The sequence below is a fragment of the Chaetura pelagica genome, unplaced genomic scaffold (genome assembly GCF_000747805.2).
Source record: "Chaetura pelagica isolate M959 unplaced genomic scaffold, ChaPel_1.0 scaffold123, whole genome shotgun sequence".
Classification (NCBI taxonomy): domain Eukaryota; kingdom Metazoa; phylum Chordata; class Aves; order Apodiformes; family Apodidae; genus Chaetura; species Chaetura pelagica.
In genome coordinates this window covers 4,246,184-4,263,802 of record NW_009953295.1, presented here as the reverse complement: position 1 = coordinate 4,263,802, position 17,619 = coordinate 4,246,184, and the positions used below count along the sequence as shown (strand labels likewise).

The following is a 17,619-nucleotide window of genomic DNA, read 5'->3' as shown; positions in this document are numbered from 1 at the left end:
ATGCTTACAGCAAGAATGCTTTAAAAAAAGAAAAAAAATAACCACAATAGTGGTGATTTCATGAACAGTGTCTTTGTAAAAGAATTCTTAAATGTAAAGTATACCTATTTGAGTAGATTTAACAAGCCCAGTAGGTGTCTCATGTACCTTGGGAGGTTCTTGTGAGGAAGCTCTAAGTTCAGGAGATCACTTGGCTTTCTTGGGATGCACAATAACTTCACGTTTTATGGTAAATTTCCCTAGTTGTCTCAAGTTTTTTTTCTGGCTGAACTGTTCTCAGAAATGCCTGTAGATCTTCTCTGGACACTTGGGTGTGCCCAGCCCTGTTTTCGGAATCAGGTTGTGTTTTCCATGCAGAGCCTGTTCTTTATGTGGTAGTTGGTGTAGTGTAATAGCCATAGGGTTGCAGTTGCTCAGGCAGTAGATAAATACAGTCTACACCCACCTGGCTGTTATTGTGTTCCCAGAGGGTAACTTTGCAAACAGATGCTGCAGAGTGGCAGACTTGAACAGATACTACAGTACTTTGGGTGCTAGTAGTGTTTCCTAGGTCTTTGTGTGTATTTTAATAGCAGAAAATCTGATTAGTGGGTGGTGTCCCTGCCCATGCAGGTGGGTTGGAGCTCGATGATCTTTAAGATCCCTTCCAACCCAGACCATTCCATGATACTATGAAAATAGTATGTTAAAACAGAAAGAACCTTCTTTCCAGGTGAATGCCCTAAATGTACTTTGGATTGTGACTCAGTTTCTCAGTTCACTGCATTTCCCAGGTAAGTGCCTACACTCATAAAGAAGTGTGTGTTTAGTTTGTTATTCCCTGTTATCTAGCTAAGTCTCAACATGGTTTTGTTTTTGGGTTATTTGAGTCATAGTTAAGGAGTCTGGTTTCTACGTAGCAAGAAATGGTATGCAAATCAGCATTGTGAATTCACTTTTTATATGGCAGCTGATTTTTTCATTAAATTTACTTTGATGCATTTAAAATCACATCGATCTAAAAAGTGTATTAGTCAGCACAGTAGTCTCTTAAACATAACTCATCTCTAAAAAACAAATCTTACAGACTGCTTTAAAGCAGTAGTCAACTACTTTTTGCATTCCAGGCTTTCCAGATTTAAGATGATCATCTAAAGAGATGTTTTACAACAGCTGTTTTAAAACTTTGCTCACTCCCCACCTCTGACAGAAATGGTCTTTTGGAGAGTTGAGAATTTTATATTTTACAGGTATACTGCTTTTTATCCCAAGGGCATAAGATCAGATTAATCAGATTTGGCCAGAAGGAGCTGGAGATGATTCTGTGCAGGAAAGGAAGGTAAAGCCACATTTGGATTTACTCATGATACATTAGAATTCTGTTATTCATAAAAGTCAAATCTGTTGTGTAACGAAGAAAACTCATAGTTTATTTAGGGAGACCTGGAGATGTATATGAAATGAGCAGTATTTGGATTTGTTGAGGATTATTTAGAACTGTAAGTGCTTTTAAGAGATTAGGGTCACTCTGTTGTGCACAGTGTAAACTCATTAAACAAACAAAATAAACCTGTCCCTCTCACCTCAGTTTGTGACAAGGTTGTTTTTGTCCCTGGTGGGATTTCTTTTTTTAATCTGTATCAAAATTATACCGTACAGCCACTAGATGGTATTGCTGAAGAGCAGTGAGTGTTATTCCTTGAAAACACGGAGAGGCCTTTTGGAGAGGTGCCAGCCCCTCTGCTGGGCAGGAGCTCTGCAATTAACTGTTTATCCCTGAGTAGTCCCAGTAACGTTGGAATATTCATGGAGCTGCTTTGCTTAATGGCTGGCAAAGATCATCTTCAGAACCTGGCCTCAAAAGATACCAGCAAGCTAGTTTTCCTTAATAGGTGCTGTACAGATTCTCTGGATAGTCTTTTATTTTTAAAGAAGATAAATAAATGCTGGCAAGATCATTGCAGACAAATGGTAAGTTGAATGTTTGTTCAAAATATATATCCTTGAGATGTGAAGAATGGCAAAAAGGAGTTTTCATGGTTTTAACTTGGTACTGCTTTGCACCTCCTCCAAGTTTCACCACACCTTTTCACTTTGCCCTTTCATAGCTGAGGATGGTTTTGTTGTTTCGTGTTCTGCTGCGTGGTTGGCTAACTTTCTTAGGTTTCATGTGAAGTTTGAGTATCACTCAGAAGTATATTGACACCTGCTTTCTATGGGTGGAAAGAAAAGCTTAACTAAGATATGCTGAAATTGTTTGCTGTTTGTAATTTTAAGTAATTGGAAAATACACAATCTTTGCTTTTAGACAGCTCTGAAAGCTTTTTTTTTGTTGTTTATTTGTTGTTTTTTGCAAGGCAGAGATGGTTATACTGACTACAGGGCTAAGAACAGGAAGGTTAAATAAGTGAAGCTCTTTCTCTTTCTGCCCTTTGTGTTCTCTACCTCCATGATAAATTATGTTACAGAAAAAAATCCTCTCTAAAAGACATTCCATATTAATTGTCCCTTTAAGTTGAATGCTGTGTTCTAATTCTAAACCAGCATTTCACAATGAGTTTTCATTGCATTATCATGTACCTTTGGCTACAGATGCCTCAATGGTTGAATTTCTGTTTTCATTCCTTGAATCTACCCCTCTCCCCTGTGGGGGATGGTCACAGGTATGTGTTTATCTGAAATAAAAATGGAAAGCTTTATGGAAACTATTCAAAACAAATTCAACAAACTGATGAAAATAGATTCTAAGTTTATTGCCTTGAAAATGTAATGAAACTGGACCTCTGATTTTATAAAAAGGTTTTACAAAAAGTGAACTCTGTTCTCTTTACTTTTGAGAGGTTTTCTTTTCCCCCTCCTCAAAGCTACAACCTGTAGCAAGTGGCTTTCTTGCCCATGTGCTGAGTTAGCAATTGTGGAAAAAGAGGAAAAAATCAGGCTCACTGTGGTTTTATTTTAAAACCCTTGGCCAGAAATTGTCAGCTTGGGAATTCCTTCAGAAGCAGTGAAACCTTTTAGGGAACGACTAGGTGGACAGCTGGGGACAGAAATCTCTGTAGCTGGCCTGGGAGTGAGTTAGTTATTGACATCCTGAGTTATACTAATCTGAAAGCTAAGTGGCCTTTTTATGAGCAAAGTTAAAATGGATTTTGAATATGAAAGAGTCACAAGCTAAAGACCCACCTCCCTGTATTTCTTTTTTAATTAAAAATTGGGAGACTATGTTGTTATACTTTTTTCCCTTGTTAGAAGTAATGTATCTCTATTTTTCTCATTAAATATGGCAGCTAGCTTCTATTATTAAAAGATTAGTTGCACAGTTTATTGCTGTCTCTGCTTAAATCTTTTTTTTAAAAAGCAAAAACCATGGCAGCATGCTATTTCAGGGTGTTTACTGAGTGTCTTAGAGATACTGCTTGAATGGCTTATGTATCTCAGTAGCACTAAAACTCATAACAGGCTAATAATGTTTATGAATTTGAAAACTATTTTGGATATATGTGGTAATACCATTTAGTAATAGTATTAACATAAAAAAATTACATACCAGTGGCTGTAAAAGTCACCACAAAAGTTGAAAATACATGCATCAGCAATTAAGGTGCATGTCTATATGATGTAGTTTTTCAGAAAGTGATTTGTAATTGAAATGCCACATGCTGGTGAAGAGAAAAATATTTCCTTTATATATTTTCAGATAATGATCAGAAGCATTTTCTTATTTTTGGATCGTACATATGTACTTCAAAATTCAATGCTTCCTTCTATATGGTAGGTATCCATGTAAGTATTCCTCAAATCGTCAGAGTTGGAATAAGCAATTGTATTTGTAAAGCTTGAAAAATTTTCCCATTATCTTTGATCTGTGTAACAGGTCTCTAAAATTTTGTTTTAATTTATGCCAATACCTTTGTCAGCATATGCATATGTTATATTCTTCTTCCCCAGGAATACTTCTTGTAAAGTGAGGGTGGAAGAAAAAAAGTCTTTATGTTTATATATTTATATATACTTATATTTATATATATATGTATGTATGTATATGTATTTATATAGGTGTGGTTGTCACAGCCTGGGTGAGGCTGGCTGTATGAAGAACCTCCTCAGGCTGCTGCCTCTGCATCTTAACCCTGAGCACAGCATTGCTTTAGGTGCTCCTGGTTTGGACAAAATTGAATTATTTTTTTTTCTTTTGAATTCAGTTATGATTATTATTTTTTTTTTTTCTTTTGAAATCAGTTACACTGACAAGGTACAGATCATCTTTCCAGCACTGGCCTCTTGAAAATCAAGACCCATAGCTCAGGGTGTGGAGATGAAAGCCATCTCCTCAGCCCCCCTAGATGCTGCAGTACTTCAAGCACACTGCAGTCATGAGTTTAGGCATTGAGAATTTCACCATCCCTATTGAGGGGCATTTTATACCATAGTCTGAGAAAACAAACCCAGGCTTTGCTGAACATTTACTGGTATCAGTACCCTGTCTAAAGCAAATAAAAAGATGTAAAGTACTGAAATAAGAGCATGCCTTTTCCCTGTCTGGCTGGCCTGTGTGCTCTCAGGAGTACCTCAGGCTGTCTGAGGAGCCTGGCATCCATACTCATCCTGTGGATGTCTTTCTTCACAACCTCTGCAGTAATTTTCCTACAACTCTTTCTGCTGAGTTTCCCTTCACTGAATGTCATTCAATAGGTCTGTTGATATTTTGTGTCTTTTATTCTCATACTGGGGAAACTCTTTACTGAAATCCTCATGCTTGTGAAGATGTTGGAGATAACAAGTTTTATCTAATTTTTTCTCTGTTTTCCTTGGCCAAAACAACATTTAACAGTTGCCTTCTTCATGGCATAGAGGGACCATTCCTTATCATCTTGATATGAAACAAGAATCTCATGGAGGTGATCGTGGGGTCCTGACCACATACCAGATTCATGATTTCAAACAAATTTTAAGGATTACACATAGATTGATTTAATCTTATGTTAAGGTGTATATTCAGATTTTTTAAATTTTTATTATAGTAATTTTCTTAACATTATTTCTGTTATGCAAAATATGTACAGGGTGGTCATAGTACTCAGATGAAGTGTATGCATCTGGTAGCATGTGGCCTGGTATTTTTATGATAATTCTTGTTACAGTTTTCTTAGTGGAAACATCAAAAAGAGTATACACACCATTGATACATTCCTTCTCTGTATAATGTGAGTCTACCATATATATTTCTTATTAATATACTTTTCTCAAACTAAGATACAGACTTTTGAAAAGAATCACCAATATGATTATTGATTTTCAATATTCACACAGGGATATGGGGCTAGAGTTATTTAGAAATCATGTGATTAGTGACAAGCAAGTTCAAAACAAGACCATTGATGGAATCCTCCTGCTGATTGAACGAGAAAGGAATGGTGAAGCCGTGGACAGAAGTTTGCTGCGGAGCTTGTTGAGCATGCTGTCTGATCTGCAGGTGAAATACAGCAAACTCTACTGATAAAGACTATGTTTGGACTTCTAATTCCTTTGTTGTACAGAATTTTTTATTCTTCTAATGAATGTGCTTAAAAATCTAGCTAGTAGACTGAGACAGTTGCCTTTACTTGATGCACAATCTTCCTCTTTGTAAATGAGACCTCTGCCTGTTTTTCTTAGCTGACACAGTGACCTGCAGAATCTTAAATAGTAGGTTTGCAAGTTTTTTAGTATGTGTGATTTTTTGGCTGTGGTTTACAGTGTAATGAAACCAACTGAAGGTCTTAAAAAGAGTTGAACAAGGAAGACTGCATAAAACAGGTTTTTTGGTCAGGCAGCTTATTTGTTTTCTGCTTTTCATGTTAACCCTCTGTCTTCCATCTCTAACTTTTTCTGGTGTACCAGAAAAAACTAATAACTAATTATTCTGTTTGAGAGAGAAGGCAAACTTCTGTCAATGATCTTTTCAGATCGCATAACCTGGAGGTGTGGATCTGATCTGTGTGCCTTTTCCTGCTTTTTTTTCCCTATTGTTATTTGCCAGGTTTCTCTAACTGCATCAGTTTTATTCTAGGTGTTGACTTTTTAACATTTATTATTTTTTAGCAAAGTGCTCTGCTAACTAAAGATAAACATTGCCCTTTAATGTATCCTTTTTTACAGAATATGATATAAGTCTGCATTCTCCTTGATTGGCTCAAAAGTGTAGTTTTCTTTTTTTCACTAGGGAAACTAATCTACTCTGATCTTTTCTAATATCTGTCACTTCACTGGGATAGAGATGTGCTCATAATCCTGTAATTATAGGCCGGGATCTCTACTTCTCCCTCTTTTAAAAGAAGTTAGCTTCTGAAGAAAGATACATTTAAATAAGGAAATTTTATATTTAATCTGAAAACAATCTTCTACTTATTCCTGATTTTTTTACAATTATGCAATTGAAGCCCAGCTAATGAAAGTTGATTCTTGCTTGCATAAATCCTGTTCTTGAACTGTTTCCTGTTGTGGTGCTTTACCCGTTTTATACAGAGAATAGTTCCATATTCTGTTATGTTAGTGTTTTTCATGTTATCCTGAAGGAAAGGACGGTAAGACATGAAATCTAGCATTTGATTTTTTTCAACATGGAGCTACTGTAAGGAGAAGGCTGAAACAATGAGTGAAGTCTACTTGTGATGCTGTTAGTGAACTATTATGCTCTGAATGCCTGTCAAACCAAAGGTTTTGTATTTATGTTTGCATTGAAAAAAAATCAAGCTTTTACAAGACCTTAAAAGAAAAAAAAAAAAACTGTTAAAATTTAATGAGTTTTACAGCTCTGCTGTATGTTGGAAGAAATATTTTCTTCTTCCACCACACTCAAGGAATCTTTCACTAACTGTCCCCCTGTTTACATGTTATTCCCTACCTACCTTCTCCTAACTATTTTTTATAGTTGTCCTTTCTAACTTAGCTCCTTTCTCTACTGAATCATTATGCAGAAATTTTTTGATACCTGTGATTATTGTTGGTGCTCTTTTTTACACTCCATATTCCTTCCCTGGAGAAAGAGAGTTCACCTTATCTGTTTTAATTCATTTTTCCTGGGCCACTGAGAAGAACCTGGCAGATCTGAAGATGTGTTACTGAGCATATTATTTTACTGATAGGAATTACCTGGTTTGTGCCAATATTTCACTAGTTGGAGGTATATTAATTTTTTTTTTGCCACAGAAATACCAGTGGTAATCTCGAGCTCTGGTGGATCGGATGTCACTGCCGTTCTGTGATGTTGGGTGCAGGTGTTGGGCTGTGTGCCTTGAAAAGAAGCCTGTCAATTTAAACAGTTTGAGTACTGATGACCAGAACATGCTATTGCTGGGAGTTTGGCTCTGATCTTAGTCTTTCTAAAAGCACTGGACAAGCAGAACTTCTGTGTTAATGTAGTGATACTTTGATACTTGTAACTGTGTGCCTTCTTGAGATTTTACTATGCCTGACAACCAAAACATCCTACCTTTGCTTCACAAGCTTAATGTTACTTAATTAATTTCTTGAGCAGGTATACAAGGAATCATTTGAACAGAGGTTTCTGGAAGAGACAAATTGCTTATATGCTGCAGAAGGCCAAAGATTAATGCAAGAAAGAGAGGTAGGTGCATGCGGTAGACAATTGTTTTTATGTTAGTTTTATGTGCTCTGGAATTACATGAGAAGTTCTAGTAGTGCCATGGTGTATTAATGTTCAATGAAATTCCCTACTACCCAGGTACACATTACACACTCAGGTGTTTTGTTGTGAACCACAGTATTGTAGCAAAAGGAAGAGCAGACGCCATCTTGCCTTGGTGCTTGGCATGTGTAATTAAGGGTGGAGAAATCCAGTGGCATTTGGGGTAGCTGAAATCACACTACCAGAAAGCTATTTCCCCATAAAGCTTTAAGGTTTACCATTAGCATTATCTTTGCCCAAAAGCTCTAAAATATATCTACTGGCATTAATTTTACTATGTGGTTCATACCTAAATAAACAGCTTACTTTTTTTACTGTTTTGTTGCATGTATTTTGCTGTTTTGTTTCTTTTCCTTATTAGTTAAATAGACTTAAGGCATTTTTATTTTCTGTTCCTCGAGGTAAAATGATGCTCTGCAGTGTGCAGCTCACAAATGTTGTTACCTCTGAAAATTTATATAAAAAGACATGTTTCTTGGTGGTCTAAAATACAGAAGGCTGCCTTTAGTAATTCTATTTTAACACTGAGTCTCTACAAACATTTTGAAAACATCTATTTACGTTGCACTGAGGTGAATCCTTGTGTCTAATCCCGCTCTGCTCAGCCTCATTCCCTGGCATTCCACTGTGAGATGAAAAGGTTCAACAGAGGTGTCGAAATAAAGAGTCTTAACTGCTTTGATATGCTTAATAGAAAGCTGTGGAAAAACACAAAAGGAATAAGACCCTAGGGCCCACAGTGTATACATGTACATTTTAATGCATATGCACATAGTGCATACACAAGTAAGCATATATGTACATGTTAGTGCATACACGTGTGTATATACGTGTATGCATCAATGTTTTAGTCATTGACACTGGAGTTTCACACCTGTGTCATAACATATGATAAATATGCCAGTTCTCCATAGGGACAGAGACTCCACTGGAGAAACTGCCATTGAAGTAAGAGAACTATACCTTTCACACCAGCTGAAAATCTGCTGCGTGACATTTGAAAGGCTAGCCTACCTCAGTAGGATAGTGAGAATAAATTCCTCTGAAAAATTCTCAGATATCTCTTTTTCTGTTCCTTTCTGTCAGTTGTGATTATAATACTTCTAAGATGAAGTAACATTGTTTAATAAAAATACAGATTATGTATTATGTAACAACATACTGGTGGAATAGTCCTTTCCAATTTGCACTCTTTTTAAAATTGCAGTTTAAATCATTGTAATGGAACAAGATTATTTGCCTTTCATACTCTGAAGTTGAACTTGGCATTCTCTTTTTTCCCTAGGTTCCAGAATATCTCCACCATGTTAATAAACGTTTGGAAGAAGAAGGGGACAGAGTAATAACATATTTAGACCACAGCACACAGTGAGTACAAATGTTGTCATTCTTCACGTAAGTCAAGCATCTATCATACAACTATGTAATTATGCATTATTGTAGAGAGACAGGGATTATTTTCATATTATCTTACAGATATTATCTTGTTGATAGCACTTGTGATACAGCTTGAGATTTTTAAGGCTTTTGTTTTCAGCAAAATGGTTTGCTTTGAGATCAGAAGATACTCTTAGTAAAAGGGGAGACATTTATCCAGAGAAATTTATTAGTGTAAATTAGAGTTAACAAAGCATTATATAATAACTCAAACTTGCATTATTGAAATAGTAGATGATTTTAACTGTTCATCTGCTGATAGTAAAATTAACTATGGATCACTTAAGGGAAATAAATATTCATTAAGCAAAAAAAAAGAAATAAATTATGGCAAAAATACAGGCCATGGATGACATTTACGAGCAGTTTAGGATATCAATTTATGATACATGAACTTGGTGCAGCTGTTGCCAATGTATTGTGCAAGGTAGCTTGTCCTTTTTTCAGTCAGGTGTTGAGCAATAGTGTGTGTTTGGCTGGAGAAAGAATGTGCATTCAGGAAGTACTGCAGAGTCAACAACATGCTATAGATACATATATAATTCATCCTGCACTAAGTTGTTCCATTTTTATTAAAAAAGCACGTAACAGTTAATGAAGAGTGTAACTTTTTTTCTAAATTTTTCATTTTTAGATGATGTATTGGCACTTAATTAAGTGTTAGAAGAATAACTGAATAAAAATTATTTTAACTTACTATTTTCTTTATATACACACTTGTGCATGCCTTACATATCATGATACAGATTTGAACTTGAATCTTTTTTCTATAGATGCCGTTTGAAGGGTGACTAGCTTTTTCAGGCAAAATCTGTCACACTAAACTATATGGAACTATTTCTCTATATAAAATCAAGGCATATAAATATATTTATTTACATTTAAAAAAATAGGTTGATATATTTTTACTGTGTCTAGATGTAAATCAGGTCCTTGCTTTGAATCTAGTCCTTAGTTAAAGGCTTAGAAACCTACTTTTACAAAGCTTTGCACTAGTTTTTGTTCTTTGCCTTAGAAAACAGTAGCTCTTAAAAATAGTGCCCTGGAGTTGTTTTGGGTCATGCTGTCTCTCCAGGTGTGCATGAAAAGAGCAGAAAAATGTTAAATTTAGTTGTTAGGTCTGATCTTGAGATGGAAATTATTCTTCCAGGACAAAATCATCATGGGAAACATTCAAAATATTTCAAACCAGATTTATGCAACACATGGAGTGTGTCGTGTTGCAGCCCATAGAGGGGTTTATTCAGCTCATAAGTACATGCCTCTTTCTGGACAGCTGAGCAGAATAAGCATTTCTCCTGGTTGGTTAGGAGATGCATGAGCTAGATGACTTTGAGGCCATGCAAGAAGGTACCTTCCAGCTCACTCATCAGCTAGCAGTCAAGGTATTTATTCATTCTGTCTGCTTGTTAGGAAATAGAAGAGGCCAGAAAGATGTTCTGAGGGTTGGAGTACCTCTCCTGTGAAGACAGGCTGGGAGAGTTGGGGTTGCTCAGCCTAGAGTAGAGAAGCTTCCAGGGAGACCTTAGGGCAGCCTTTCAGTACCTGAAGGGGCTACAGAAAAGCTGGGGAGGGGCTTTTTACAAGGGTATGTAGCAATAGGACAAGGGGTAAGAGTTTAAACTGGATGAGGGGAGATTTAGACTAGACATTAGGAAGAAATTCTTTAGTGTGTGGGTGGTGAGACACTGGCACAGGCTTCCTATGTCAGAGTCAGGCTGCATGGGGCTTTGGGCAACCGGGTCTGGTGGGAGATGTCCCTGCCCATGCAGGGGGGTTGGAACTAGATGATCTTTAAGGTCCCTTCGAACCCAAAGCATTCTGTGGTTCTATGATGATTCTATGAAATACTACTCTGCCTCTCAGTCTCAAGCAGTCAAATTGCCCTTATTTCCCCTGTAGGCAGAATAGGTCTTCTAGGTCAAAGGATTTTTTTTATACAACCTTTAGTCCTTCTGCTGCTGGAGACAGTCAGCATCTGTAGATAGCAGTAGCTGGACTTTTCAGGGACTGTGGAATAACCATAAAAATTACTGTATGTTTAAGAGCAAGGGTGTGTCTAACTGGTATTTGATGTTTGCTTATGACTACTCAAGGTAGAGAAGTGTATGGGATGCCCTGATGCTTTCCTAGTATCTGCCTGTTTTCGGTGCAGGATATTTTCTGAACCTGATGTGATTTGTCTGTATAGTGTTATTCAATGGATCTCTTTCAAATACTTGTACTGTGTCACTAGGCTTCATATAGGCTTTTGCATCTGTACCAGCCTTTGGCAAAGCATTCCATTAGTGCAATAGCCACCACATCATAAATAATCTCTTTTTCCTTTAAGTCTGGCTCCAAATACCATCATCCCATGACCACCAGTATCACCCTAATGCCATCACACCAGCTCTTGCATTGGAAGAGAAAGGGATCAGTCAGTTCCCTACCACCTTTTCCCTGCCTGTCAATGAATTGTATACTTGCCAAGTCATCTCTCCTGGAAAGAAGAGCCCTTACACATGCAATTATTTGTCTCATAGCTGCTGCTTCATACTTTGATCATCCTTGTTCCTTTCTCTGAACCTTTTCAAATTCTAATCTTTTGAGATGAAGGGACTAGAACTGTATGTTGTATGGAAGGTCAGGCAAATCATTGGTGAGGTATTTGAAGTAAGGTGGTGCTTTAACAAATGTGGGGATACAAAGTGGAAGTAAAATGGCTTCCATCAGAGTCAATCACTTCTCTTCTGAAACACCTAATGATTTGAGAACCACTTTTATAAAATTTAACAGAGTAAGAAATGGTTGGTCTTTTGTTGTCTTATGGTAAATAGTGGAAGAAGTTTAAATGTTGGAATTAGTTACCACTTTGAACTTCAAACATTTCTTTCTTCTTATACACTGTTAAGGATAGAAAGCAAAACCTATTATTTTAAAATCCTGTCTAAAGCAAATGGATCAAATATTTCAGGAACAGAAAAAAGTAGGGAAAATTCAAGGACAAAGTTAAAATGTTTTGCAAATTTGAGTTGTGTGGTTCTAGCTCAATTTATGCTTATGTATGTGCATAATTCAACTGGATGAAAGATCATGAGTTTTGTACATAACCAGCATGTATTGTGCTGTTTTGGAGTTCGAACCTTTGGAGGATTTTGTTGTGTTTGTTGACTTGTTTGTTTCCAAGAAAATGTCAATTTTACTTTTTTTTTCCAAAACTTGTTTGTACTGATTATTGGTATCTAAGCTTCTCTCTTCTACTGTGTAATATCTTCTTTTTTAGTATTCAGACTGAATCTTGTCTTTAATTGCTTACATTGTACACTCTTATTTCTTGACTTATATCGCATACGACATTTTTGTCTTAATTTGCAGCCTCTGTTTTAAGTAGAAAACTGATTTATTATTTTTTTTTGTATTATGTGAGTTATTCACAAATATACTAACAGGAGACAATTCCCTTACACTCTAATATTTCTAATATACTTTTCTTGCCTTTTTTAGGAAACCACTGATCGCTTGTGTGGAGAAACAGCTACTAGGAGAACACTTATCAGCTATTTTGCAAAAAGGTATTTTTTGGAAATTATGTAGTCTCTGATAAGCAACAGATTATCACACTCTGCAATAACCATAGACTCCACAGCTTTTATTTAAGGAGGTATATTAGCCACGGAAAAAATTCCACAGATAGAGAAAGCCAACCACATGACTGTTACACCTACTGTGACAAGTAACTTGTGTATGTGGAAACAAATATAATTCCATATTTTTATGGGTTGCTAAACCCCCTAAATCTCTGACTTGCAGTAGTGGATTTAGAAATTAAACCTTTGGAACTGCTGATTTCATAGAATTATATAAACTTGTAAATGAGAACTGCAGCTGCTGTCCTGCCCTTTTTCCTGTGATAATCACACAGCCCAAAGGTAACAGCTTCATGTATTCTTGTGATTGTATAGTTCAAGAATCATGAGTTCCTGGAACTGACAGCATTCCAAGGCAATGCCCTTTCATATGCTTTTGTCCATGTTTTGGGCAAAATACATGACAAAAATTGCCACCTTTTGTCTGGCAATTTAGGATATTGCAGTCTTCCTAAGAAGTCGTTATTCAGGCATCGGCGTCTTCAAGTCACCATCTCCTTGTTTCTCCTAACTTTTAATCTTTCTCTTTTTCACTAAGCTTCTGTATTTGGTCAGTATTCCTTGATCTTTTAATACTTTAAATGATCCTTTTCTTTTCTTGCACTAGACATCTTTTTAAGTCTTAGATCTTCTAGCAAATTATCCATATATGTATATTTCCTTTACTTCTGCAAAATACATTTCCCTACCTCTTTCATACCTTTGAGAGCCATCATGTCCATGTTTGTTAATACTTTTGGGTTATACATACCACCTTCTTTTCTTTTGTTGTCCCCTTGTTAAAAATATATATATGCTCACAGTTTTCTCTGAATTACTCTGGGAATAGGTTATTTCACTGTTTTCAATAAATTTATAAAAATAAGTGTTGTCACTCCAGTTGAGTTATTCTTAAGCTGATCATAAACAGAAGGAAGGGGTAATAATGTTTTTGTTGATATATGTAAATTTTGCTTGCTCTTTAATTCAAATATTGTTTTAAAGTAACTTTTACAGTAACATGTTTATCAGTTGGCTTGACCAGAAAATGCCTGTTCTTTTTTTAATCTGAACTATTTTTTTGTTTATAATGTAGATGCACAGTGCATGTAAATATGGAGAGAACTGCACATTTTTATATTTACTACATTTTAGGACTCTAGTATTGTTTGATCAGCTTTTGCGTTCTATGTCTGCTCTTAAAAGTGGAAAAAAAAATAAGTCTAGCAACACTTGACTGACATAACTTTCTGCGTTCTTTTTAAGAGAGCCAATGGTAACTTGGGATGTATTAAGAACAGTGTGGCTAGTAGGTCAAGGGACCCCTCTATTCTGCCCTAGTAAGATCACATCTGGAGCATTGTGTCCAGTTCTGGGCTCCCCAGTTCAAGAGGGACAGGGATATGGTGGAAAGAGTCCAGTGGAGGGCTACACGGATGATTAGGGACTGGAACATCTGTCATATGAGGAGAGGCTGAGAGACCTGGAGCTGTTCAGTCTAGAGAAGATAAGGTTGAGCGGGGCCTAGTTAATGTATGTAAATATCTGAAGGGTGGGTGTCAAGAATGGGCCAGTTTCTTTCCAGTGGTGCCCTATGATAGGACAAGGGGAAATGGCACCAAGTTACAACACAGGAAGTTCCACCTCAACATGAGGAAGAACTTCTTTACTGTGAGGGTGACAGAGCACTGGAACAGGCTGCCCAGAGAGGTTGTGGAGTCTCCTTCTCTGGAGACTTTCAAGACCTGGCTGGATGCCTTCCTGAGTGATTTGTCCTAGGTGTTCCTGCTGCAGCAGGGGGGTTTGACTTGGTGATCTGCAGAGGTCCCTTCCAACCCCTATAATTCTGTGAACCCCCATTGACTAGATATTGGTGGTTTTTTTCCACTGTGAGTATAATAACATTTTCCAAGACTCTGGCAGTTACTTTCTGGAAGTTGTGTGAAGCCTTGTCTGGGAGGGCTTTCCTGTATATCTTTTTCATTTTCCAAGTATGTGACAAAATAATTAAGTTGCACAGCTCACATGATAGAGAAAGACAGAAGGTTAAACTTATTGTTACCTAATGCCATTTAAAAATTGGAATTAATTAAGTCTGTTTTGTGAAGTAGGATGGTTCTACACAGCCAGCTATGCTGATATGAGTTGTCAACTTGTGTAAAATCAAACTTTCTGGATTTTAGAAAATGCTAAGTCTTTGATGCTACCCTCCCATATGACAACAGCATCTGTCACCAACACCAGACAATGTATCTCTGATGACACTGGGACTATATTAATAATATTCTCAAATGTAAAAATGTGTATGTATCATAGAATGGTTAAGGTTGGAAGGCACCTTAAAGATCATCAGGTTCCAACCTCCCTGCTATGAGCAGGGACACCTCACACTAGACCAGGCTGCACAAGCCTCATCCAACCTGGCCTTGAACACCTCCAGGGAGGGGGCAGCCACAACCTCCTTGAGCAACCTATTCCAGTGCCTTACTACCCTTATGGTGAAGAATTTCTGCCTCATATTTAACCTAAATCTGCCCTCTTTCAGCTTAAAAGAGTTACCCTTGTCCTATCACTGCCCTCTCTGGTGAAAAGCCCCTCCTCAGCTTTCGTGTAGGCTCCCTTTAGGTACTAGAAGGCTGCTATTAAGGTCTCCCTAGAGCCTTCTCTTCTCTCAGCTGAACAGCCCCAGCTCTCTCATCCTGTCTTCATAGCAGAGGTGCTCCAGGCCTTTGGTCATCTTCATGGCCCTTCTCTGGACCCTCTCCAACAGCTCCATGACTTTCCTGTGCTGAGGGCTCCAGAGCTGTGGGCAGTATTCCAGGTGGGGTCTGAGCAGAGCAGACAGGCACCTCCCTGGCCCTGCTGGCTATGCCTCTTTTGATACATCCCAGAACATGATTGGCTCTCTGGGCTCCAGTGCACACTGGTGGCTCATGTTGAGCTTCTCATCTACCACCACCCCCAGGTCCATCTCCTCAGGGCTGCTCTCCAGCCGTTCTCCCCCCAGCCTGTATTTGTGCCTGGGGTTGTGTCCACCCAGGTGTAGGACCTTGCCCTTGGCCTTGTTGAACTTCATGAAGTTGGCACTGGCCCCCCCTCTCCAGCCTGTCAAGGTCCCTCTGGATGGTGTCCCTTCCCTCTAGAGTGTCAACCACACCACACAGCTTGGTATCATCAGCAAACTTGCTGAGGATACACTTGATCCCACTGTCCATGTCTCCAACAAAGAAGTTAAAGAGCACTGGTCCCAATACTGACCCCTGAGGGACACCACTCATCACCTGCCTCCATTGGGACATGGAGCCATTGACCACAACTCTCTGGGTGCAGCCATCCAGCCACTCTCTTACCCAGTAATTACGATGTTGTTATGCTTCATGTTTTGCCTTGAGCTTCACTTTTCCATTAATTGTCCAGGGCCTGGTCTCTCATGTAGGGTGAGTTGACAAAGGCAAAAGTTGCTTGGAAGGAATTTGTAGTCCTGTGTTACTCCATTGGTATAAGTGCACATTCTTAATCTAAAAGCATGGCTCACAACACCTCACAGTAAAAAATCTTGCAAAGTATTTGTCTTTACTGGGGCAGTTTACATAGCTTACAGTTTTCTGACATTCTCTAGAGGTTTTATGATATCTCTTGATAAACCTGTACCCTTCGAATCAAGCAACAAGCTTACGGTCAACACTTTGTTAGGAATGTACTTAATTGAAATAATAAAAAAATATTATTCCATAAATCATGTCAGCCAGTTTAATCAAGGGGATGTGTTAACCCTGAGCATATCACTTGCTTTCAGAAATGTAAAAATTTCATATTTTTAGGAACACTGGAGGGTCATCTGTTTTGGTGTATTTCATAGAGATCTTTCTAATATATTTCTGCAGTATTTATGTAGCTGTATTCAAATGTAATCTTTCTTTTAATTTTATTTTATTAGGACTTGATAACCTGCTTGATGAAAATAGAATATCAGATTTGACTCAGACATACCAGCTGTTCAGCCGGGTAAAAGGTGGGCAGCAGATCCTTTTGCAACACTGGAGTGAATACATCAAGGTATGTCAAAGATCTCCTACTAATGTCAAAATTTATGCAGTTTTTTGTTTTTGTTTTTCTATCAAAACCAAGAATAATATGTAGGTGTATGCATCAAAATTCTGTTTGAAGCAGATATGGGGAGGGAGAGATGTTAATGTTTTCTCTCTAGGAACACTCCTTGTTGAGAAACTGCAACACCTAAGTTTTTGTTTTAAACATCTACTTGGAAATTACTTTCCTTGTAGGTTCAAGTGTTATACAAGAAGTTATTTTGGATTGGTTTGCTTCTAAATAGAACCACATGCACGTGTGTTTAGAGTATGTTGGATTGTAATACCTGTTGTGTTTTGCTACAAATACACTGAAGTGTTTACATATCTGCAAAATCAGTGGAACATCAGAATGTAGCTATTCTACTGCAGGTTAGTAGGGCTAGATGTAACCAACCTACATGAATGGTGATGAGTGTTTAAGCTAATCTCAGTGGAATACTCCTCTTGAAGATAATCCATCATCAAAGTCGTATTTAGGTGTGATTTAGATTTCAGATTTGTTTTGCAAGGTACACTTTGCATGTACTATGCTGCCCCAGAGAACTTTCACTCTAGTGGTCTTGCAAGATGGAAGTGGGAAAGCTTCACAGAAGGTACTTTCCTCCAGAGTTGATAATTCCCAATGTGGTAGTTCTCTCCTGAATTGCCCATGTGTTCATCAGCCTTCAGAACTAAATGCACACCATCACCAGTGGGACATAGTCTCCTTTCTGTCCCCAGAATCAAGGTGGAGTTTGCTCTGCAATGTGTTGTCCTGTGTCCCCATATGCAGTCTGTGGATCTATAGGCAGCTAGGCTGACTGAACCGCTTGCCATG

General features: G+C 37.7%; 1 protein-coding gene across 1 annotated transcript in view; it reads left to right on the top strand.

Annotated features, from left to right (window-relative positions):
* Positions 1-17,619, top strand: part of CUL4A (cullin 4A) — a 41,878-nt gene that overhangs the window by 6,917 nt on the left and 17,342 nt on the right. Inside the window, exons 4-10 of the mRNA XM_009997963.1 lie at positions 1,881-1,950; positions 3,677-3,750; positions 5,290-5,452; positions 7,496-7,585; positions 8,952-9,034; positions 12,590-12,657; positions 16,649-16,767. Coding sequence (XP_009996265.1) covers positions 1,881-1,950; positions 3,677-3,750; positions 5,290-5,452; positions 7,496-7,585; positions 8,952-9,034; positions 12,590-12,657; positions 16,649-16,767 — 667 coding nt within the window. The remainder of the gene's footprint in view (positions 1-1,880; positions 1,951-3,676; positions 3,751-5,289; positions 5,453-7,495; positions 7,586-8,951; positions 9,035-12,589; positions 12,658-16,648; positions 16,768-17,619) is intronic.